The sequence below is a fragment of the Pollicipes pollicipes genome, unplaced genomic scaffold (genome assembly GCF_011947565.3).
Source record: "Pollicipes pollicipes isolate AB1234 unplaced genomic scaffold, Ppol_2.1 Scaffold_4295;HRSCAF=5057_pilon_pilon_pilon, whole genome shotgun sequence".
Classification (NCBI taxonomy): domain Eukaryota; kingdom Metazoa; phylum Arthropoda; class Thecostraca; order Pollicipedomorpha; family Pollicipedidae; genus Pollicipes; species Pollicipes pollicipes.
Window position 1 is genome coordinate 23,583,188 of NW_023596461.1, and position 24,850 is coordinate 23,608,037.

At 56.7% G+C, this 24,850-nt stretch overlaps 2 protein-coding genes across 2 annotated transcripts; one reads left to right on the plus strand and one right to left on the minus strand.

Moving 5' to 3' along the window:
* Positions 1-3,273: 3,273 nt before the first annotated feature.
* LOC119096736 (ras-related protein Ral-a-like) lies at positions 3,274-7,224 on the plus strand (the record flags this gene model as incomplete). The annotated part of the gene is made up of 3 exons (XM_037219649.1): positions 3,274-3,374; positions 3,617-3,791; positions 6,220-7,224. Coding segments are annotated over 3 exons (381 nt in total), but the record flags the coding sequence as incomplete, so codon positions are not given.
* A 137-nt stretch (positions 7,225-7,361) lies between these two features.
* LOC119096976 (serine/threonine-protein kinase 26) lies at positions 7,362-24,101 on the minus strand. The gene is made up of 11 exons (XM_037219978.1): positions 23,759-24,101; positions 17,339-17,431; positions 16,670-16,798; positions 16,226-16,391; positions 12,016-12,173; positions 11,265-11,450; positions 10,809-10,948; positions 9,873-10,044; positions 9,436-9,564; positions 8,814-9,047; positions 7,362-8,280 (listed from the first exon to the last, which is right to left on the minus strand). Exons 1-11 carry the CDS (start codon positions 23,822-23,824, stop codon positions 8,065-8,067), a joined length of 1,689 nt encoding a protein of 562 aa, XP_037075873.1. The 5' UTR covers positions 23,825-24,101; the 3' UTR covers positions 7,362-8,064.
* Between the last annotated feature and the right edge of the window lie 749 nt (positions 24,102-24,850).

Consider the following 24,850-nt stretch of genomic DNA (forward strand, 5'->3'; position numbering starts at 1 on the left):
ACCGCGGCCGGTGGACTGTCCGCCGTGCCGGGGACCGCGGCCGGTGGACTGTCCGCCGAGCCGGGGACCGCGGCCGGTGGACTGTCCGCCGAGCCGGGGACCGCGGCCGGTGGACTGTCCGCCTGCCGGGGACCGCGGCCGGTGGACTGTCCGCCGAGCCGGGGACCGCGGCCGGTGGACTGTCCGCCTGCCGGGCACCGCGGCCGGTGGACTGTCCGTCGTGCCGGGGACCGCGGCCGGTGGACTGTCCGCCGTACCGGGCACCGCGGCCGGTGGACTGTCCGCCGTGCCGGGCACCGCGGCCGGTGACTGTCCGCCGAGCCGGGGACCGCGGCCGTGGACTGTCCGCCGTGCCGGGGACCGCGGCCGGTGACTGTTCGCCATGCCGGGGACCGCGGCCGGTGGACTGTCCGCCGTGCCGGGACCGCGGCGGGTGGACTGTCCGCCGCGCCGGGGACCGCGGCCGGGGACTGTTCGCCATGCCGGGGACCCGCGGCCGGTGGACTGTCCGCCCGCACGGGGACCGCGGCCGGTGGACTGTCCGCCGTGTCGGGGACAGGCGGCCGGGGGGACTGTCCACCGTGCCTGGGGACCGCGGCCGGTGGACTGTTCGCGCGGCCGGTGGACTGTTCGCCGCGCCGGGGACCGCGGCCGGTGGACTGTTCGCCGAGCCGGGGGACCGCGGCCGGCAGACTGTTCGCCCGAGCCGGGACCGCGGCCGGCAGACTGTTCGCCGAGCCGGGGGACCGCGGCCGGCGGACTGTCGCCGAGCCGGGGACCGCGGCCCGATGTGAAACGTGGTCCAGTGAGGCAGTGATCCACAGCTGCAGGCCATTCATTGGCTAGCGGTTTCAGTTTGCATAATATTTCAAAATATTCCGCGGAATTAGTAGTGGGCTGGAGCGTTTCAGAGCGCTCCCTTCGTGGTCCAGTTTCTTAAATGTGTTACTGACTCTTGTGTACTTACGGATGATCAACTGAATGCCTTGAAGCCAGGATATTTCTGCGGAATTTGTTAGTTCTGTAGTCGTTCTTTATAACATTCACGCCGTTGACGTGAAAACAACGGATATTGGGCTATGCCCCATATGTTCAGTTCTATCGGAGAGGTACTTCCTCGCCGGATATGATGTTTGCAGTCGGTCTGTTAATTTAAGCGGCGTGACCTTCCCACCCGCTCCATGTCAGCTCCACTATCGTTGCTTGCTGGACCGCTGTCAACACAATGGCGGAGTACCGGTGAAACCGGCAGCTCCGACGTGCCATTGACAACACGTCCCACTTACACTTGTGAAAGCGTGTTTGTCGCATACAAAGCCGTCGCCTGGGACGGTTGCGGACGCCTGTTCCGGACAGTCGGACAGTACTGACCCCGACGGACAGAACACGCACGGCCAGTCAAAACTGCCCGTTAGGCGGATTGATGTGGGACCGCCGGGCGATTACATAGGAAGGCCTTACGCTCGCGGGCCTCCTTGATATCGCGCGAGATCAACAACATATATATATATATATATATATATATATATATATATATATATATACATACACATATACATACATACATCATATAACGGTCACCCGGTTCCAGGTATATTTTACAGTGCAACCCCTGTTCCGGACTGTATACCATCCTGTGAACAAGGTCATATTCCAAACACGCCGATGCTTCGAACACTTCCCGTGTGCTTGAATTGTAAGTGGCTAATTCGAATGCCACGTAGAGAGGCGCCCGCTGCGGGGCCGACCTCTCGGTCCGGTGTGCTGGCAGCGTCCGGTCCAGTTTTAGTCATGTCGGCGATGGTCGGCGCGTGCTGCCTGTTGCAGCTAATTGATTCACTTGAGCGAATGTTGGGCCCGGTTTTTGACGCGGTCCGGCCCTAATGTTATCGTCTGTGAAGACAATGGAAACGCTGCATTTCCTGGTGGTCGGTCTGAGCGGCGGGGCCCTCTCGAGCCGACGTTCCACGCTCCACGTTGCCTGACGTCACCACAGCCACCTTGCCCAACACGCCCCATGATGCGGCGGCAAACCGAGCTCGGGGCCTTGTCCGGTGTAAGGGCAGATATTCCACGTTCAGTGGTTTCCCAGCGCCGGGTACTGTTTTAAACAGTAGCGCCGGCCCGCGCGATGTGGCGTGGCGTGGGCGAACGGTGGCGGCCTCTATGTCACGCGCTCTACTGAGTCCGGGGAACGACACCGCGGTAGCCCTGGACTCAGGGGAGGGGGAGAGGCTGCGCTGTGGGGATGGCCGGCCGAGAGACGTGGTCACGACAATTGAATCAGTATGCACGCCGACCCGGCCGCTGCAGCCTCCGCTGCCGTTACCATGGCGACACGGTGGGGAGCGGCGGGCTGGCCCGGGCGGCCCGGCCACCGAGCTGGCTCTTCGCGTACGGAGATCACGTGACCGGTGTATAGGTTCCGACACTATTGCTTGAGATGCACCAGTAGCAGTAGGTGTGGTAGTGTGATGGTGGCAGTACGTGCTGGTTTCCGACTGTTTCCATGAGTGCCATTGGGACCTGTGGCCGGACATGGCCAGTTTCTTTCCCGTGGTGTATTGTCAGCATAATGAGCCCGGACTCGACCCCGTGATCGACTTCATCGACCCGCGCGGTCGATTCGTTCGAGACTGGTGCTGACAGTGAAGACAGCAGCACAATGCGGAAGCTGTGGATGCTCCAGTAACGACCGCGCACCATCCAGTAAAGACATCGGTCCGTACAAAGGCTACACGCGTGGAGGGGTGCAACATCTCCCAATTCGTATGCAACGCTTCATTTTGCCACTTGTTTGTTCTTTTTGGTGCAAAATTTAGGCTAAGGTATTGGATTGGCGTGGGTCTACGAAGGCAATAGCGCCAAGGCCCGTCAGTTGGAACAAGTGGGACGAAAGCATAATTAGTGACGACCAACGCTAGCCGCGGACTGTGCATGACTCCGTGCTGCTGTTGACGTCATCCAGAGAGGCCCGTCTTCGTCCAGATTAGTCCACCACTGCGTTCGTCATTTCGTGGCAGTGGTGGTGTGGTGATTCCTACTGGCAAAATTTCCGTCCGTTTGTGTGCTGGCGCTGAGTGGGTGGCTCATGGAACCGGGCTGATCTATACCAAGGACTTTCAACCTTTAAGAGCTGTTTCGGGTGGCTTGGTCCTTTTATTAATGTGCTGTCTGTTGCGTGACTCGATCGTTCGGCATGTGATGTGATAACAATGAGACCCAGTCGTCTGCTAGACGGTGCCGCCGGCTGCCGCTGCGTAACTCCGTGAACCTCTCGCTTCCAGAGACAACTACTTCCGCAGTGGAGAGGGATTTCTGGTGGCGTTCTCCATCACAGAGGACGAGAGCTTCCAGGCGACGCAAGAATTCAGGTACGGCGCTTGCATACCGGTACGAATTCACCGTTTCAACGTCCTCCACGGCGCATTCGTCCCAGCATGACGCCTGGGGCTATGCACGTGCCCGTGCGCAGCGTCAGCTTCACGTCGCCATGTCTGCGACGAATCATAGCACGCCTGTCCGCCCGGCGCGTGTGTAGGCGACGCCGCTGTGGTGTCACCCCGCCACCATGGCCGTCCCCGGACGCTGCTGAGGTTTGCGTGTCCGCCACCAGGGAGCAGATCCTGAGGGTCAAGGACGACGAAACCATCCCGCTGCTGCTGGTGGGCAACAAGTGCGACCTGGAGGAGCGACGGCGCGTCTCGCACGCCGAGGCCGGCGCGCGTGCCGCCCAGTGGAACGTGCCCTACGTGGAGACGTCGGCCAAGACCCGGCAGAACGTGGACAAGGTGAGCGGGGGGAGCGGTGGAACCGTGACAGGGCCGCCTGGGTCGCGCCAGAACCCGGACAAAGGGGGGAGCCCGCATCCAGCACGAAGTACACGTTATGAGCCGGGGCGCGGGGCGGCGTCTGTCGTGTGTAGTGTGAGCCGGGGCGCGGGGCGGCGTCTGTCGTGTGCAGTGTGAGCCGGGGCGCGGGGCGGCGTCTGTCGTGTGCAGTGTGAGCCGGGGGGCGCGACGCGTACAGTATTAGCCGGAGCGCGCGGCGTGCACAGTATGAGCCGGGGCGCGCGGCGGCGTCGGGCATGTGCAGTGTGAACCAGAGAGTCTGACGGCGGCGTCGGTCATGTACAGTGTGAGCCGGAGTGGTATGAGTCGGTCGTGTGCAGTGAGAGCCGGGACACGCGGCAACGTCTGTCGTGTACAGTATGGGCCAGAGCGCCTGACGGCGTGGGGCGTGTACAGTATGAGCCGGAGTGGTATGAGTCGATTGTGTACCGTATGAGCCAGAGCGGTATGAGTCGGTTGTGTACCGTATGAGCCGGGACACGCGGCGGCGTCGGGCGTGTACAGCATGAGCCGGAGCGCGTGGCGGCGTAACCGTGGAGTCCCCGCCTAGGCGGGGTCCGCCGTTGATACCAGACGGGCGACCTGGTCCCAGCGGCCGCCCTGACGCCCGGGCGACGCCCACCGCTGACGTGTGATCGGGTGTCGGCGGCCCGGGCGGCCCGTCCCGATCGGTTAACACGGGCGGAGCGGACGGGTCGGCGGGCGTCGCGGTCGGCCCCGTCCGGGTAGGGCTTCTTAGCCCGACAGGCCGGCCGCCGTGTGCGCCATAGCAAGATACACTCGGGCCACGACCGTGCGTCACGTCACCCCCCTCCCTCGCCGTCCTTCCCACAACCATTTTATATGGAGTTGAGGTATCAACAGTCCATGGGAGTGTGTGTGTGTGGGGGGGGGGGGGGGATTTTGTTCCCAGTAAACGTTGAACGTTAGACCCCTGGTGTTGCCGTGCGAGTTTATGCTGCTGGCGTGTGGTGGTTGTCCAGACTTGAGTCCATGGGAGTGAGGGGATGTTGTTCCCAGTATGCGTTGAACGTTAGACCCCCGGTGTTGCCGCGCGAGTTAATGCTGCTGGCGTGTGGTGGTTGTCCAGACTTGAGTCCATGGGAGTGAGGGGGATGTTGTTCCCAGTAAGCGTTGAACATTAGACCCCTGGTGTTGCCGTGCGAGTTTATGCTGCTGGCGTGTGGTGGTTGTCCAGACTTGAGTCCATGGGAGTGAGGGGGATGTTGTTCCCAGTAAACGTTGAACGTTAGACCCCTGATGTTGCCGCGCGAGTTAATGCTGCTGGCGTGTGGTGGTTGTCCAGACTTGAGTCCATGGGAGTGAGGGGGATGTTGTTCCCAGTAAGCGTTGAACATTAGAACCCTGGTGTTGCCGTGCGAGTTTATGCTGCTGGCGTGTGGTGGACGTCCAAACCTGCTCCGGCCGAGCCCGGCTCTGGTCCGGACTAGGTTGTTGACATGCAATGGAACGAAGTCATACGCAGCTGTTTGATAAAGTCTAAGATGTGTTCTGCTGCGGTGAATTTGTGACTATGAAGGGGGTTCCACATTTGTATGGGGTTTTGAGCTGGAAGACCCATATTGAAGATCATTTAGTGCAGTTCACAGCCCTGCCCTTCTTAAGACCTAAACCTCTGGTTTCTGAGCTACACTCCCGCGAAGACGTGCTGGGAGACTATTTCAAGGTCATCCGGGCAGCCATGACGCCATGATAACGTCATTCGCATCCTGCTATTCTATGAGCCATGCGGTGACCAAGGCCGATGGAGATATAATTGTCGGATCATACATACCTGGCGTTCGTGAGCATAATTGCCAGGTGTAGTGGCCGTCAATTGGCTCTCAATCAATGTTGTGCAAAGTGTGATGACGTAATCAAACAATGACGTATGGTGGAAGATATTTGCTAAACATAACAATTATGTTGTCCAGAGCGTTTTTTTCCCTTAAAAGTATACCAATAGCTAAAGGTGAGCTTGTTTCGTTACATCTCATGTTTGCTTCAGTATCTGCAAGTGTGGAATATTGCTGTTAACTTTTATGCGCGCAAAATTATCGCGCCCGCATAAGTTATGTAGAAGTTTGGAATTGTGATTGAAGTGCAAATTTTGCGTAAATGTATCGCTGTTAACGTGTAAGTATGAAACGTTATGTGATCTTTGTTTTACTGCGTCCTGGAAAACCCAGTACGGATGTAAAATGCAGGGTGCCGCAAGAGAAACAGGATTATGGTATCCGACTATTTGTACTGTATTGCAGGCATGGGCTATGCGGCGATAGACGTCTTCATTCTATTCGTAATGAATCTGCTGGGGTTGTGATAAATAAACACCTCACATTTTCTGACAGTGCGGCTTCTATTTCAGTGTTTCTTCGACTTGATGCGGAAGATTTCAGCGAGGAAGGCGGAACACAACAAGGCCAGTCACGTGGAGGTGAAGGAACCGACCAAGTGCTGCCGGTTGTTGTAGTGGGCGCCGCCCCCGCCCGTGAAGAGCGAGCCGCACCACCGGTGCGATGGACCGCTGGCGTACTGTCCGAGGACCGAGCAGGCGCCGAAAGTCCCGCGACCGCGAGATTACCCCGCTAGAAATACAGCTAGAGCGAGTGTCACCCGGCCCGTGGAAGCGCGCCTTCGCCCGGCTCTGCTTGACTGTGTGGGCTCGGGCCGCTCGCGGCCCGGGAGTGACCGGAGCACCGACGAGGCGCCAACCCACCGTACTCCCGTGGCCTGTCCGGCGCTGGGCGGCGCGCTGCTGGGGTGTTGCGCATGCGCGATGACCTCTCCGGGTCCCGGTCGCCTCCTCCGACCGCTTCCCAGGCTGTCTGCTGGCGCCGGGGGCGGCCGCCTCCTGGCTACACCGAGACACCGATGGTGTTCAGCTACACGTGTGTTCCCTGCCCGCCGCTGCCGCTGCTGCTGGCGCCACGGCGGCGCCACCTGCCTCGCCTGCTGTGCCGAGTTCCCGCAGCGCCCGCTATCGCGTTTTGAGTGTGCACTCTTGCCGTGCGATGCGCTTGGTAAGATTGCGTAGCGAGTGATTATTTTCGTACGGGATACCGGGCGGCCGGCGTTCTGTGCCGACTCGCCACGGATAGTATTGAGTTGCCTGTGGGCTCCGAGCCGTTTTGTACCAGCCTGCTCTGTTGCCGCTGCATCCCTTCTGATAATTTAGTGGCGGCTGCGGCCCGGAGTGGTGCTCGTCTGCGCCGCTGACCCGGGCCAGTGCGCGCGCGCAGCATGACGCCGTTTTGTGCGGACTGACTAGCCGCTTGTTCGGCTCGCTCGTGCCGCGTGTCTTGCGGAGAAAGCTATTCCGTGTATTTGTGATCGCAGGGCAACCGATATATATATACAAGGTGACCTTTGGTCCCGTCCTTTGCACCAGAGTGGCGGCCGCGTTGGCGTCGGACCCGCGAGCTCGCGGTGTTGAACTAGGTCGCCGGCGCAGCAGAAAACATACGTGATTGCTCGGCGAGCTGATGGGACGCACGCTGAATCGAAACAAGTGGAAGGTCCGGTGCAAGAGCTGACCAGGGTGCGTCGGATTGACGACATGGTTTGAGGTTAGGATGTATTACGTGAAGCCGTCACTACGAACGCAGCTGATATCAGCACGAGCAGAGGCTTTACCCGGATGACAGGCCCTTCGCGGTGCAACAACACATGCCTCGGCTCGCCTCCACCGGCGTGACTGTCACCGCGACGGCAAGATCCCGACAACACTCACTGACTAGCATTCGATTGGTGCCATCCGGGCCGGCGCAGCGTGCGTTATCTGGGCAATCGCGGCGCAGCGAACAAACTACACATGCAAGCAGACACCAAGAAAACCGGTCGGTCGGCCCCGGGACCCCTACCTCGGACTCGGCCGGCATGGCGCAAGCTACATATGCTGCGCTTGGGCCCGATCCCCCGCCGCGCACCCCGTGGGTTTCCAGCCCGGAAATGTCCACGCTGTGGGACGAACGTATCCAGCAAGCCACCGTTGTCACAAGAGCGTTTGACCATGAGTCCGGCTGGTGAGGGCGTGTCGGTCAGGTATCACTACCGAGCCCCTTCCCAACACTGCTCCCACCCCACCCCCACGCCCCAGATGTGCCATAGCAGGGGATTGCCCGGCGGAGGGCGGTCGTCTTCCTCTTCCGCAGCCGGGAGCACGTCTTCCCGGGTCCGGGCCGCTCACGTCGGCCACGACCCTTCCGAACGCTCATCTGGACAGCCTGCGCAGCGCGGCGTGCACCTGCGGCTCGCCAGCCGTTGGCAGCAGCTGTCGCAGCACGCCGCACAGCAGCTGGTCGACGATGCCGGGCACCTGGCGCTCGGCCGTCTCGAAGGCGACTCGCAGCTCCTCGATGGTCTCTATGCACTCGGACGGCGGCGCAGCGTCCCCCTGCGCCTGGCTCTTCCGACGGCGCCGCTGCAGCTGCGGTGGGCCAGACCCGTCAGATTGGGGATCTGCAGGCTGGTATGGGCCAGAGCGAGACGTTTCGGCCCAAGCGAGTCAAACCGGTGCACATTAAGCCGCGTTTTCAGACTGGGGCCGTGAGACTGAGATCCCGGCTGGACTGATGTCCCTCAGACTGGGGCCCGCTAGAGTAGAATACCTCAGATTGGGGCTCTCAGAGTGGGGTCCCTCAGACTGGAGCCCGCCAGAGTGAAGCCCGGCAGACTGGGGCCTGACATACTGAGGTTCTTCGGGCCCATGACTGGCAACGGAGACATTACAGACGACGCTCGTCGGACGGAGACTCAGGTACCGATGGCAGCTCACAGGATGCAGCTCGGGCTCGTCTTGAACAAGCACGAATATCCTCGATCGGTTCAGTTTCTGACTGCGCGAAAACGTTAACTAGAACGCTCCTCAGATTGGCGCATTCAGCAGGAGGGAACCCAGTGCGTCTAACCAGCAGCGCCCTTCGGACCACGCTACCGCGTGCGGTCGGCGACGGCACCGACCTCAGCCAGCAGCGGGTAGATGGAGCGGCTGAGGGTTTGATTGCCGCTACCGCCAAAGGGCCAGACGTCTAGGCTGGAGGAGCTGCTGGCAAAAACTGCTGCCGATCCGTTCAAGTCCCTCGTTGGGCTGCCAGGTTCTGTGCTGAGGTGCCGTGTGGGAGTGCTTGTGTCCGCGGTGGAGGGCGTTGGAGCGACGCTGGCAGGAACTGGCGGCGGCGGCTCCAATGGCCTTGGCTGTTGACAGAAAAAAACACACGGACGTCCAAGATCATGACGTTGACACTCTTTCCGGTTCGTGTCTGCCGATCAAACACTGCCATTGCTGGACCAGAGCCGACCGATCGAGGCTCTCAGTGACAGCACGTCGGAGCCGGGGCTGCCAGAGGACCTAGTCGGCGCGTCTCACTTACATCGCTGGCTGTGGACTGCGCATCGACTGTTCGTGAAAAACGCCTAGGGCTGCTCACCCTCATTGACAGGTCAACGCCTGCTCACGGGCTGGCTGCAGACAGCCAGTCCTGCCTCTGTGACCATCTGCAAAGCCGTATATGCTGTGGGTAGGTGTCTGCAGACCGCGTGTGAACCGAGCTCGCTCCTCGCTGTTCTGAGGGTTGGGCACTACCTGTAGGCCTGAAGGTGGACAGACCGCGCTGTGCGACTGTCTGCGCTTCCTCTCGGCCGCCAGCTGCTCCGCCAGGCCGCCAATCTGAGAGTCTCCTGGTGGCGTGCCAGGCTGCCTGAGGTCCGCCACCTACCGGCCGGTCAGAGTCTCTGGTGTTCCCCACGACCGCCACGAGAAAATGTCGCTGACAGCACGGTGCATGCGTCTACTCGCGTGCGGGCGCACTGCGCTTACGGCCAAAAATCGGACCGAAAAGAACAAACCATGCTCAAAAGCTTCCTTGTAATTTGTGACACGAAGGCACATTTACAAATGAGCGAAAGGGGCACGGCAGCATCGTGAAACTAACGCCTAACTAACTTCTAACTTGCTGTTAACCAAGACTAGCTTCCTGCACACGGCTTGAGCAGATATGTGTTTGGTGCAGTGCGCCTAACCTGTGCGATTAGCGGCGGCGGCGCCTGACTGTTGCCGTGGTTCTGCAGGTCCACATTCGGCGCCTGCGGACAGTCGTCATCGTGGATTCGGGCTTGACGCCGCTTGGGCGGTCCGCGCACCGAGTGAATCCACTCCGACTCGTCCAGCTCCAGGTCAACGTCCACCGAGTCACTGGAGAGCCAACAAAGCGACCAAACTGAAGCACGACGAATCATGTCAAAAGCGGCTCATACTGTATGCACCTCTTCGTGCAAGTGGCCAAACGTTTTGGAAGGATAGCTGCCGCATCACAATGATGACGAAGCCTTTATTGACGTGGAAGCCCTGGTCCGATCATACGAGCAGAGCAATCCAAGCTCAACAGCTTCGTTTGCCGAAAAACAACTCACGTGGTGCCGCAATGCCAGGACACGCCGCTCCCCCTCCCGCGTTAGCTTAAATTCCAGGCCAGCTGACAACGTGCCGTCAAAGCTGAGCCCCCAAAGAGCGGTTCCTGGGGCACTCTCGCATGTCCACCACTCGCTTGTTAGGACATCTGGCGCCCCGCCAGTGAGGCTGTGGCGATAGATACAGAACAACTGTGTATGTGCACTGGTGACGATTTTACAGTCGTTACAGCTCTGTAGTGCGTGCAGTGCAAGGTGCAGATGCCTGAAAAACTGTCCGAGGAAGTCCTCATATCTAGCTTTCCAGCCCTCTGAACACTTGTCAGTACTCCTTTTTATTTGACAAAGAGTGGGGAGGAGGAAAACCCATATTTCCTCAGATACTTAAACTCTTCGCATGTGCGTTCGCAATTTCGCTCTTCGCCGTATACTCAATGATTCAGCTGTCATGGGCACTCAACAATTTCCTCGGGCACACTCATACACAGTGGACACTCACATCCCGCGGACACTCGCATTCCGGGACATCCGTGCCCGGCGGACACTCACGCGTCCGTCTCGCCATCGCTGTCCGAGTCCTCCTGCGTCAGCTGCCACTTCTTGTAGTGGTCCACAAGCTCTATCAGACGCACCGTCTGCCGAGCCTTACGGACGAACGGCAAATGCAGCAGTTCCTTGGCGGTTGGGCGCTGCGAAAGGGCGCCGCAACAACAGCATGAGAAACGGCAGACGATAATGAGCCAGACTGTATCACATCAATTAGCTCAGCATCTACTGAGCTTTGGATAAAGAGTACTTAAATATGGAAGGGTTTGATACTGCTTCGGCTCTATCAAGCCATTTCGAGAACAGTTCTGATTGCATTCAACTATCTTTGCTCTCGAATACAAAATGATATGATGCCTTTCTCGATTACGTCAGCGCAGGCATGAGCGTCAGTGAGTGGAAAGGGAGCACAGGAGCACAAAGCACGGTGCACTCAGCAGGAGGCACGCGCGTGCTCACATCGTCGGGGTCCTTATTGAGACAAGTCTCGACGAAGTCCTTGAATGGCCGACTGAAGTCACCATCCAGCCGCGGCGCGTTATTCTTGGGGATGAGGAAGAGCACCCTCATCGGGTGAAGGTCCGAGTATGGCGGCTGACCCTTGGCCAGCTCGATAGCGGTGATGCCCAGGGACCAGATGTCCGCCTGTTCACATCAGGGCACAGTGTCAGCGCTGTGCGGCAGCACGCCGATCTGGCCGCGGCGTCAGTGGTGTCGTTCGGTATTGTAAGCATTCGTCACTGCACGCTACTCGACATAAGACGCTGGCGGATACGTCCGTAAGTCCTGGCTGAGGGCGGGGGGGGGGGGGGGGCGTTCGTTACAACTCTGCGTGAGAACATATTCCAGTTTCACGAGAATTGTTGATGTCAGTGGTTGGAGGAATGTCAGCTTAAGAGACACCAAATTATCAGGTTTCTTTGAATATCTTAAGGGATTTCATCAGCACCTCTGAGTAGCACTACTCACGTTGGCATCTGACACCTGCCACAGCGTCCACTCCTCGCCTATTCTAACAGCCTTTGCGAGCGCTTCGCAGCCGCCAGATAGCCTAGCTGAGGACCGAGGAGCAGGGGAGGTCGGCCAGCCCGCCTGTAGAGGCGGCGGCCCAGAGGCGGCGGTCAGGAGGTGGCGGCCCAGAGGCGACGACCCAGAGGTGGCAGCCCAGAGGCGACGACCCAGAGACGGCGGCCCAGGGGCGGCGACCCACCTTGGAGTCGTAGGCGCTCTGTTGGACAACCTCGGGCGCCATCCAGAACGGCGTGCCGACGAACGTCTGACGCTTCGGCGCGTCCGAGCTGAGCTGGCCGGCCACGCCAAAGTCGGCCAGCTTGACGTCTCCCTGCTCCGAGAGCAGGATGTTGGCCGCTGCCGGACGGCAGGTGGCGTGGTTGGTAAAGCAATATGCTTGAGATCACAAGACTCAAGAGCAGATGTTGCGAAACGCGTGACAGCTGAGCATCCCTTCCACGGTGACCGGAATTTTTCTTTTAAAAAGAGTTTGGTACCCAACCTGGACTTTTCTTGCTAAAAGCACGTTAGTAACGCACACTGTACGGCAGAGGTTCCATTTTTGGCACCCCTGCGGAACAGTCGCCGTCCGATATGGTGTACACTGTCCCGAAAATGCTTCTCAACCAAATGACATGCAAGAGGGGGGGGGGGGGGATCTAACGGGGATTACGGGCCCGCACGACCGTCTGAAAACATCACAAGGTCATCACTTCACGACCCCGCTCATACTGATCGATGTGTAAAAGTGGAAGTCCCAGGACTGATGCATACGCCAGACACTGATAAGTGCAAGGTGAGCTGTCCTTGGTTGCCAGGTACACTTAACGAGCGGTGCCCAGATTCGATGACGCCCGCCAGGCCCAATCATCTACAAAGGAGCAACGGTGCGTGCGAACATGGATTCACGCCCTTAAAGCTATCTGCCATACGATACCTTACAACGAGCCGAGTTAGTAGAATTTATGCAAGAGTATGCTCTCACGACCATGCAAGGGGAAACATTTTGGGTATTTTATTCTAACCATGCACTGCATTGCGAAAGGGCCTAGCTGTATGCAATAGCGTATCGGCACAACACCCTGACGAGGACTGGCGAACCCTAGGGAACACCACATCGGCGTGAATTTGTCAAAGCCGCATCCTGGGTCACAATGTAAAAACGCAGCCCTATTTACCGACTCTAGGGTATGCCACGCACAGGCGTACTTCTTGCAATTGAGAAAGGCCTGCAGTGGTCAGTGGCCTGACCGAAACCGTGAGTCCGTAGCTGTACCTATGATGCGAAGTTTGCGACGCTTTCTGTTTACCCCTATGCTTCCGGCTGATCGCGAGCCGGCCGTCATTGGTTTTTCCCTGCCGCTGCGGGTACCGCACCAAGCGCGGAAACAAAAGTAATGTACCATTGGTACTGTCGGTCATGGGTGCGATCTCACATTGGCTGAAGGGAGCCGGGCTGCAGATAGAGCCACACGGCTAAACGGAGCCAGGCTGCAGATTCAGTCGAATGTTTATTGCGACAGTAGGTGACAGCTATTCCCAGCTCGAGTGTCAGGAACAGCAAAGGCTTACGCCATTACCCGATGCGCCAGAGTGATCTACATCCACCGAGTGCTCAACGCTAGCTTTGCGACGCCGCCGTGTTGATGTAGCTTACAGCACAGAACACCGTCGAAGGCATCCGCCGCACCCAGAGTGGACGCCGCACAAAATCAACAACGGTGCGGTCAGGGTTCAAGAAAGCTTTATGTCTGGGTGCTGCCTTTATCGGTCATGAGTTGGGAAACTGACGTTGCGTTAGGCGCAATGACTAATATTTCGGCTGGCAATAAATAAAGCGGGTCAAGATATGCCTCATTATTGCTGGAAACGCTGAACGCGACACAGTGCATGCTGAGACCATTTTCATCGGCATGGACTCCGTATGTCATCGGCAGTCATGCGAACAGAGTGCCAATAACATGCAAGGTGCGCTGGTCGTGCATTCCCCTTCATGATTGGGAAAGCCAGATGGACCACCCAGGACCATGGGCACCACGTCAACATTGCTTGTTATCGGCGCTAATGAAAAGGATTGTGATAAGCTGGTTGTCCACAGCACTTTGATACTAGAGCCGGCGCAGATAGAAATCACAGACCGAATGATAGACATGTGGATTCTGGATAGTCTTGGCAATGCATACAATGCCAGGACCAAGACAATGCATACAACGGATAGGACGGTATCACGTCAATGATATGGATATGATAGGTGTGGAACTTACTAGAACAGAGATTGAGAGAGAGAGGGAGAGGGGGGGGGGGACGACAAAAACGGAAGATAAACTAGAGCGACGAAACGATGAACTCCATAAAGGCATCGTTTTCGTTCAGATGAACAACTTGCATGAAATGTTGTTAAGTGCAAACGTGCAAAAACGCATACAGGCGCTTATCCCCAGTAGCGATATCAAAACACACATTTTAGCAAGTTTAGGCGTTCATGCTGAGCGTAGCATTGTGTGAGTCGGATGCTTTTTGTAATGACGCAGATATGCGAACCCATCGACGGAATGCTCCATGCGAGCAAGGGCGAAGTTCGAGCCACTTCTGACACCAGCTGGCCGGCCATTCTGTAGCTCACCGTCCCGGACGTTCAGTGACGTTTTTGACGGGCTTGTCATCACACTCAGTCATCGTATTGCCGCAAATTCTCAGCAGCAAGTAAGCAGCACGACTTTTTACAAGTTAGCTGAAGTATCTTAAGGGCACTTTTTATATAGGCTGCTTGGTGAATATTTGTATTTCCGCCTTTCTGTCACTATGCTGTATCACCACCATTTTAAATCACTCTTCCGTTTTACCATCATGGAGAATATTTTTTAAAACATGTCCAGATCACGAGCACCGAACATCGCAGAAATATAAAATTAAGCGTTGCGGACAGAGGAGAAAATGAGCGATAGTAGGTCCTGACAAAAGCGAGGGCAAATTATTTGCTATATAGCCTCGGGGCAAATAGCGCAAATTGTTACGCGTTCGTCTTCAAACAGCAGATGCACCCGTTTCGGGTCGAGGCATATGATCTTACTATTGATCGACGCATGCGAACGTACCAGCTATGAATCATTAAGACGCGCTCGGGTGTGTGGAGAGCCAATTTGACACCTTCCAAAGGTAAAAGATGCAACACACGACTGTTGTGGTGTCAAGACGCAACATTTTGTGTGAATGTAGGCGATTAAACAGTCGGTATTTTGGTAAAAGCAAAGCATATAAACCTCTTAAGGCCGCCGACTGGTAGCGGATCAAAGCTCGACCAGGATTTTGTGCGAGGACACTTCTGGGGAATTTTGAACTGGATGAGTTAGCAGGGTGTTAGAAGATGCTACACAATATTGAAATAAATTTTTCGGCAGTTAGATATTTTGCATTGAAATTTCTATCCATTCTGTTGGATATGGGCGTCCTATGGGGATCAGATACACGTCAAATCCGACACAATTTTCCTGGAAACATACCATATTGGGTAGTTTTTGCACGCTCATTCTAGATTCCTTGATCACGAAGACGTCATCAGACTTATTACTTTGCCTTTTATGAAGGTTAGAAAAGTCACTGACCGAAAATAGCAGCGATCAGCCTTTTGGTCATGAGGAACATGTTGTCTAGAGGAACTCTTAACGCTGATTTATATATATCTATCTATATATATATATATGTGTGTAGTATGTATGTATGTATGCATATATATATATATATATATTTATGCATACATACATACATATATATATATATATATATATATATATATATATATATATATATATATATATATGTATATATTTATTGAGGAATTTTGGTTGTTCTACACTTATAAATGTCAGATAAGGTCACAAACCTCGCATGAACTCAAGTGACCTTTTATTAAGATAAAGTATCTAGATTAAAGCTGGTTGCGTGAGAAAGTCTGCATGTCTGATTGATCCGTCCCCATCCGATCGCATCACATTTAACCGACCACTCGGACTCGTGTTAAGCGAGATCAAAAGTGTTCACCCCATAAATAGGTGTACCAATAGATCGAAGAATGGCATCTGCATGGACACATAGTCTATCGGCTGCCTCTTTACACCCAAAATGTCAGCAACTTTTCCAATATTTTTGTCACAGTAAACAAAAGTGTCCATCCATTGTTACCATACCACGCCACAAAAAAAAACATTTTACGGATACTTTGTACATCTTAACCATGTTTTCGGTTACGGTTCCATTCATAGGGCATCTAGCCGTTCTGATCTTGCGATGCGTGACTCGCACATCGAATGCGCATCCCACTGGCCTAGTCACCCATGCACCGCGAAGAGCGAGGCTCGAATCCAAATGTACGAAACCCACCAAGCATGCCGTTTCCCGTACTCGCTGCCCACCTTTGATATCACGGTGCAGCACCCGTTCTGAGTGGAGGTAGTCGAGGCCTTTCAGGACCTCGCGCAGGATGATGGCGATGTACATCTCCTCGAACACGCCCGGCTTCATCAGGTCGTGCGCCGAGCCGCCGCCCAGGTACTCCATGATGATCCACAAGCTCGTACCCTGCACACGGCGAGCCGGCCAGATATTAAGTGGTGCAAAAGAGGAAGTGGTGAAGGACCGGCCGACAAAATGGCAGGCCACCCGTGTGGATTTCACCCGCAGAACTTCGACAGAATCTGGATTGGTGACGCGAAAGCCTGAATCAGCGGCCCTAATCCCAATATCGTTCGCTGTAATGTTCGAATTAACAGTGCAACCATTCGCTTAAATACAGCGTGCGCAACCATTTACAGTCACAGACACGGCCTCATAACTGCAGTTGCGCCCCAAGAGCCCACCTTGATGTAGGAATGGAAGTACTTGGTGACGTAGGGCGAGTCACACTGGGACAGAATGGTGATCTCCTGCTGGATATCCTCGATCTCGTTCTCGGCGTCCTCCAGGTCCATGATCTTGATGGCCACCACCTGTCGCCGGGCGGCTGCCGTAAGTAGCGGCTGTCCATCTCGGCTTGCGATCAGCTAATAGTGCTGACGCGTCGATCCTTTCGTGGCAGAAGTGTGATCTAGCAACTCCATGCCATGCCATATTGTTGCGTGGAAAACGGTGTATTTGTAATACGTTCTGGTACATTTTGCGTGGCTACCTGCGTGGCGCTGATTATCGCGCGCAGATAATCGGAAAATACATACCGCTGCATGCCACCGCATACGACATTCGCATTTGGACAGTTGTGTTGACGTGCAGAGGCGACATTCGGCGCATGCCAGAAATACCCCTAGCATTCTGTGGATCGCTGTCTTTGCTAGTATCCAGTTTAAGCACAGACAAGACGGAGGGAGGGCGCTACGAGGTGACCTGGGACCTCGAATCCTAACCGAAGGATCTTGCGCTCGATGTTGGCCAAGGGTTCCCTTAGCTGGCTGACCACCTCTACGGTGACTCCGTCGTTGGGCGGCATAAGTCCCAGTCATTACATTGGAGTAGCCAGAGTGATATGACTTTACCCGGTTGGTCCTTTTGTTGATGCCCTTGAACACCTCCCCGAACGCGCCCTTGCCGATTTTCTTCTCTTGCGTGAAGATGAGCTCCGGGTCGACCTGAAACGTGTCGCACGGTATCGGTGGCCTGAAGCGTAAGGTGCACGGAATGATCGAATCTTAGTCGCACGGTATCGGTGACCCGAAGCTTAAGGCGCACAGGGTAATCGAATCTCAGTCGCACGGTACCGGTGACCTGAAGCGTAAGGCACAGAGTAATCGAATCTTAGTCGCACGGTATCGGTGGCATGAAGCGTAAGGTGCACGGAGTAATCGAATCTTAATCTGTCAATTCGATGCCCATGAATGAGGATATTTCGATGTTCACAAAATCACGATTGACTAAAGGACTTGATACGCCGCAGACGACGGCGGACTAACGCTCATTGTGCAAACAAGAACGTTAAGTTACAAGAGCCTGTTAGTCTGCCGACTTCAGACTTAACAGCAGGGTTGGTAGCCGGGGAATTTAGAGACGTCTGAACGAGACGTGATGTCAAAACTCATGTCCACAGGGGGAGACGCCCCAAGCAGCCAATCATTGACATTCGGCACGCTGACTTAAATCTGAGTGCGCTCCACTTTGGTCGACCCGGCTGCAGCCCAGAACACCGGCGTAAACGATGGCCAAAACACACGAATCCAGACGGTCCCCTCACAGCCCGAACACCAACTAAAAATGCCGAGCAGAACAGTATGGAGTGAGAGCAATGACGGTCCTAAGCCAGCTTGTTTCGGGCTTGACTGAACTGAACCCCCACTTTGTCACTATAGTCAAAGAACTTCTCGCGCGCGGATCTCAAAGTGCGGAGGGAAAGCGGTGCTGCTGTCGCCTGGCCGCCGTACTCTTTACAACGCGTTGCCTCCAGGTCCGTCGGCGATATCCACCGAACAGACCATTCTGTACGTGTATCACCGTTACGTTTGCGACATCGCGCAGTCTTTTAGCAGGCTCTTTTTAGTTGTTTTTTTTAGCGAACGTGAAACTCGCTCAGCTCTCACCCCGACCGTTGTTGAGGAGCGGGCACTGTTGCGTGTGTCCACTGAAGGCTGACTCTCAGCTGCCTGGGGGAGTCCTATATTAGTCGACCCGGGTAAGGGCTGGAGCGAGGCGCTCCCTCTGCGCGCTGTAGCTGAAGCCGCCGCACCAGCACACCTTCACATGGTGTCAGTGGTCCTCACCTCCACGTCTAACCGTGGAGGTGAGGAGTGTACGGCTGCCGGTCGAGCTAGACCTGACGACATCGAGGCAGGGCAGGCAGACAAGCGGTCCTGTCGTTGGGTAGGAACGGCGGCGGGACTGTCGGCAGCACGCCGCAGCCCGGCATCTCGCCTCCCAGACGGCGGGACTATCGGCATCCCGCCGCAGCCCGGCATCTCGCCTCCCAGGCGGCGGGACTGTCGGCATCCCGCCGCAGCCCGGCATCTCGCCTCCCAGGCGGCGGGACTGTCGGCATCCCGCCGCAGCCCGGCATCTCGTCTCCCAGGCGGCGGGACTGTCGGCATCCCGCCGCAGTCCGGCATCTCGCCTCCCAGGCGGCGGGACTGTCGGCATTCCGCCGCAGCCCGGCATCTCGCCTCCCAGGCGGCGGGACTGTCGGCAACCCGCCGCAGCCCGGCATCTCGCCTCCCAGGCGGCGGGACTGTCGGCATCCCGCCGCAGCCCGGCATCTCGCCTCCCAGCCGGCGGGACTGTCGGCATCCCGCCGCAGCCCGGCATCTCGCCTCCCAGGCGGCGGGACTGTCGGCATCCCGCCGCAGCCCGGCATCTCGCCTCCCAGCCGGCGGGACTGTCGGCACCACTCCGCAACCCGGCATCTCGCCTCCCAGGCGGCGACCACACAGCATGCTGTTTCCTTTAGCAGTGCCGGCCGGACAGTGCAAGAGGTGGTGTCGCGTTTTGAGTGGACGCGGGCTGATGGCCCGCCACACCTGCTGGCTCACTTCGATCGGCTCTTCGGCCCACGACAGGACACTGCACGCGAACGATCTGAGTTCTACTCTCAGCCCAGCAGACCGCACAGTCCATCACCTCCTCCATGCCGACCCTACAGAAGCTCGTCGCCAACTGTGAGCTCCCGGAAACTCTCAGCATGAAAAGGATTGGCTCTGCCTGGCCGGCAGCGATCAGGCCGTTCAGCGGGTTTCTGGAGTTCGTGGACGTGCACACAGTCGGCGTCTGAACCTGCATACGTTCAGATTCAAGGTCGGTGCAGTTGGGTGGGTGGGTTAAGTCATATCATTAGTGGCAGTGGGTTGCACGCGGACCCCAAAACAGCACAGGCGACAACTGACCTCCCTACTCTGACGTCAGCAGTGGGGCTAATAGATTTATCGGCGTGCCATGCTATCTGTCGCGTGTTGTGCAGCTTTTTCCTGTTACCGAGCTTCCTGCTGAATGGTACTGGCGTGCCACCAGACGTACTAGCCGGTACTGTGCCAACTCGTTTCTGCGCCCGTCTGGCGCTATTATGCTCTGCGTCTCGAGGCAACGGTACAGTGTCATGCAAGCATGATGGGCCGGGATGTGGTGCTCCTTCAGGTGGAGCATCCAGTCACGTGCTGTTCCTGCGTTCTCACACAGGCAGAGCGGTCCTATTCTCGGACTGCGAAGGGGCTGTTACTTTCAGACTTCGGCTGGGCTATTACTTTCGCCATGACACGGCTAGACCAGTTCGTGAATGGCCGTCCGGTGAGAGTCGAGAGTGATCACAAATCCCTCGCGACCGCTCAGACAAAAGTTCTCGTTGACGCACTTCCGCGAGTGCAGTGAATGCCACTCACCAATCGCGAGCAAGCCGGGCACGCTCATGCGCGTGTCGGAGACGCACTGAGTCGAGCCGCCAGAACGCGGGCGCAGACGGCGTTTGCGGCGCAGGTGGCGAAGCTCCGGGTCTGGCGAAGCTCTAGTTCTGGCGAAACTCTGGCTCTGGTGAAGCTCTGGCTATGGTGAAGCTCTGGCTCTGGCGAAGCTCTGAAGCTGGTGAAGCTCCAGCTCTGGCGAAGCTCTGGCTCTGGCAAAGCTCTGGCTCTGATGAAGCTCTGGCCTTGGCGAAGCTCTGGAGCTGGCGAGGCTCCAGCTCTGGCAAAGCTCTGGCTCTGGCGAAGCTCTGGCTCTGATGAAGCCCTGGTCTTGGCGAAGCTCTGGCGCTGGCGAAGCTCCGGCTCTGGCAAAGCCCTGGCTCGGGCGAAGCTCTGGCCTTGACGAGGCTCTGGCTCTGGCGAAGCTCTGGCTCTGGAAAAGCTCTGCAGTTGATGGGCTGACTCAGCGGGAGTCGTGCCGGCATTGAAGGGATCCGTGCATTCTCCCCGTTCCTGGCAGAGCCGACCGTTCCAGACGGATTGGTCTTCTAACAAAAGTGTCTGGGCGCCCTGCAGAGCCGGCAGTGGGGCGTCGTGACTCGCGTCCATCGCATCCATGCAGGGCTGGCTTCTGTGCTATCACGTAAGGGCATTATCCGGCTTGAAATGTCCTCCGCTCTAAGACAGCCGATCCCGCGGTGTCCGCCGTGCCCTAACACATTGTCGGGCACAGGCCCGCTAATGCCTCATGGTATGCCCAGCCGCTCATGACATAAGGCGGGCGCTGACCCGTTCGAGACGAACGGTGCCGTGACACCGCGCGCCATGCACTTGATGACACTGGTTGATTATATCAGCCACTGTTTGGCAGATGGACCCTCTATGTCAGCCGCTCAGATGGTCCGGCGTCCTTATGTCCACTCTGTCCGCTGTCGCCTACAGGAGGCACTCATCGCCGACAGCGGGCCTCGGCACCTCGGTGTCAAATGGAAAGCGTTTGCTCCACATTTGGCCACTTAACACCGAGCATATAACCTGACTTACTCGGCAAGGTGCTGAACGGCAATGTGGAGAGCGCGATTCGCATGGTAAAAGAAGAAAAAGAAACATCTGGAAGAAAGCACTTGCCTCTAGATAGCAGCTCTTGTGAGTCATTCTCGCGCGGAGAGGCGCACCAACTGAGGGAGGCGACCTGCCCCCGCCCAGCTGCTGTCTGGACGCGTTTGTTGTTCCCCGCTTCTACATCTCTGATGCATCTCTGATAATCTACATCTCTGCTCGCTCCACTCTGACACCGGGTACTCCAGTTCATGCCCGGGCTGCTGTGGTGGGTGTGAAGGCAAACGGGCGACGTGCTGCAATCAGGACACCCTCGTGCTGGATCACAGCCGGTGAGCCAGCTCAATCGTGTCCGCCAGGACGGCCGCCGTGATCTCAGGATATCTGTCAGCTGGAGCTCCAAGCGCAGTCGGCTGCCCAGTCTCACCCAGCCAGCAGAGCCAGCAGCTCGTGTCCGCTAGGACGGCCGCCTTGATCTCAGGGTATCTGTCGGGTGGAGATCCAAGCGCAGTCGGCTGCTCAGCCTCACCCAGCCCAGCCATCGCCCTCCGGTGCCACCGCTCCGATCCGGGTCTTCCGTCGCCACCCGGGCGGTGAGGTGTGAAGAGACACCCACAGCCGTCGGCTCAGACTCGCCTGCTACTGCCTCGCCAGGACCCTCCGTCTCCATGTCGCTGCGTCGATTAGTTCAAGTCTCGCACCCGTCTCATCACTGGGCAGGTGTTGCGCCGTAACCGTTGCTCGTTATTTGATGCCGTGTTATGTGTGTGTGTGTGTGTGTGTGTGTGTGTGTGTGTGTGTGTGTGTGTGTGTGTGTGTGTGTGTGTGTGTGTGTGTGTGTGTGTGTGTGTGTGTGTGTGTGTGTGTGTGTGTGTGTGTGTGTGTGTGTGTGTGTGTGTGTGTGTGTGTGTCTGTGTGTGTGTGTGTGTGTGTGTCTGTGTGTGTGTGTGTGTGTGTGTGCGTGTGTACGGAGTACACCGAATATCCCGTGCCACTTGGCGACCATCTATATTGCCACCATCTGCTCGTGTATAGGGAGAGGGCCGTTGACACGCCCTTAAAACCCATCAGCTGACTGACTCAAATAATTGCGCAGCTTATTGCCGAAAACCTAATGGCGGTCCAATCACTGACTATCAAGATATCAGCTCGTCAGAGACGTTACTGACTGCGGCGTCGGGTTGGGTCGGATTGAGTCTGCCCGGCTCGCGTGCTTGCTTGGCTGGTGGCCTCGTACGTAGTAATTAAGTGTCAGATTTCTGTCGAATTTGTCCAAAAACCCTGCCATTTTTTCTGAAGTGCCGTTTTTCCATCCAATTTATGCGGTTCTAAAATGACACTAGTACAACGAAAATGAATCAATCACGCCGCACCCGGTCGTATTCATCACGAGGATTAGAAAGGTGCAGGCGTCTTGTTTCCATCGAAAGGAGGTACGTATTTCGTCAAGAGGCTCAATTTTTTATTCGCCACCTCCGTGGTCTGGGGCAAAATGCTAAACTCGTTATGCGGTGGCTCTGAACACGACTCCTAGCGACGGGCACGCTACTCGACTCTGCTCACATGGAAAGATCCACTGACCATCGGCCAACGAGACCCAACCCAGGCCCGGGGCGGCCGTGTCACAGCATTATGGGCCACGTAAAATGGCACGCAGTCCTGTCTGATGAAAATGAAAGGGCGGAGAAAAAATACTCTGCTGAACTCTAAGGCATGGTTGGGGGCAGGGGCTCAGCGCATGCGCGGTACGTTTTGCTTAGCAGATACTCTGGGTCCGAAGCTGCTCATGCAAGCCACTCGCAATACCAAATACGAAGAAAGCAGCTCAGCTGTTCTTGGAAAGTCAATTATCGACTGTCTCGAATTTATATTGTAAGCGCAACTTTAAGATACTTGAGGACTCGCCATACCGCGCCAGACAGCAATATTACCCCGCGATTAGTGCTGAGTAGTAACACATCCCAAGTGCCCAGCTTGCACGATGCACTCGCTCACGCTGAAGTGAGGCTTAATCGGCCGCGTCCGAAAACAAAAAGATGGTATGCATAGAGGATGCGAGATATGTTACTCCAGCTGATTAATCAAATAACAACTTCATCTCGAGCCATTTACGACAAAGACCGGCTCGCAAACATTCACTAGTAGATTTTCGTCCCTAAAAATCGGTCGGGTATTCTGGGATGCAGGTGAAGAGGATTGATGTGCTTGGAAATACAAACTGATTAGTTTTGCTCTATGAATGTAATATGTCGTGCAGGTAACCAACGAGCTAAAATGCGTGATACAAAACGACTTTAGAAAACAAACGCGCCGAGGAGGGCAAAAGAGAAATAACAACTTAACTAATTTTGCTAGATCCGAAGGAGCTGCTTTCTTTTCCGCGCTAGTGCCCGGGCGTTCAAGCCGGCCATATGATGATCAAGATAACCGGTCTTTTTACCCGTCGTCTCTGCAACTACGACTTACCCCCGTGTTCTCGAACTTACCTCAGTGCTCTCCAACTTACCTAAGCGCTCTCGGACTCACCTCAGCGCTCTCTTCCTCGGTTTCGGCTGGAGACGTATTGCGGAAACGTTTCCCTAGTGACCACATGGTGCGTGCCTGAGTTCGACGCCGCCGTCAAAGTCAGGCCGCGTCAGGCCGGGCGTCCGCGGCAGCACGCTCGCTGTAGCCGACAGAGGTGTCAGACCCGGCACGGGCACAGCGGCAGCGCCACGCTGCGGTCTCAAGAGCGCCTGTCGCAGAGGACCGGCTCAGATAAGGCCTGTAGGACCCGACGCACTAATTCGCTCGGCGGCGTTCGGCCCCGCGCACCGCTCTCAGCCCGGCGCGTCCGCGCGGTCAGCCGGCGTCACAGCGGCACACTGGCTCGGCGCGGCCGGCACACGAGAGGCGTGGCGGGACCCGGCGCTCACGGGACCCTGTGGCTGCTATCGAAGAGCCGGCGACTCGACCCGTGCCAGCCGGCGCGCAGATAAGATAGACCGGTGATAGCCGAGCGCCGCTGTGCAAAGGCGTAACCCGGATGAAGCGTGCGCCCTTTCGTGCAGGCGTGGTGTCCCCGGAGCGGTGCTGAGACACTGGGTGGGTCGGGAGGACTGATCCTGGATTTTTAGCCATGGGCCAGGCGCGTTCAGCTGTAATGCCCGTTTCGGTTTCATTACGATAGAGATGAGACTCCGGTTTGGCTAGAGAGGTGCAGTCGAGTCGAGTGCAGCCGAGACGCAGCCGAGCTAACGTGACCACGTATTAAACGTGCATAATGCATAACGAATCCCAGCGTCCCGTCCACCAGAATATTTTTCGAATGCCAAGTTCGCCATGCGATGATGTGCCTCCGCCGGGATTTACAGTCAATCGGCTGTCTCCCAGCACGGTGTTGTACCCGACACTGACCGCCAGGTGGTCGCCAGTGCCCCACGGTATGAATACCCCTTCCACGAAAGGTTAGAGTATGACGTGCTTATCTGCGACGTCAGGTTCAGGGCTGGACGGTGGCGCGTTGCATCATGTAGGAATGCACCACACAGTCATGATGGGCTCCTGTGACATTCAAACGCACACAGATTAAGCCCTTTAAAGCTTTGATACCAATGTTTTGAATGTATGAATTTCTGC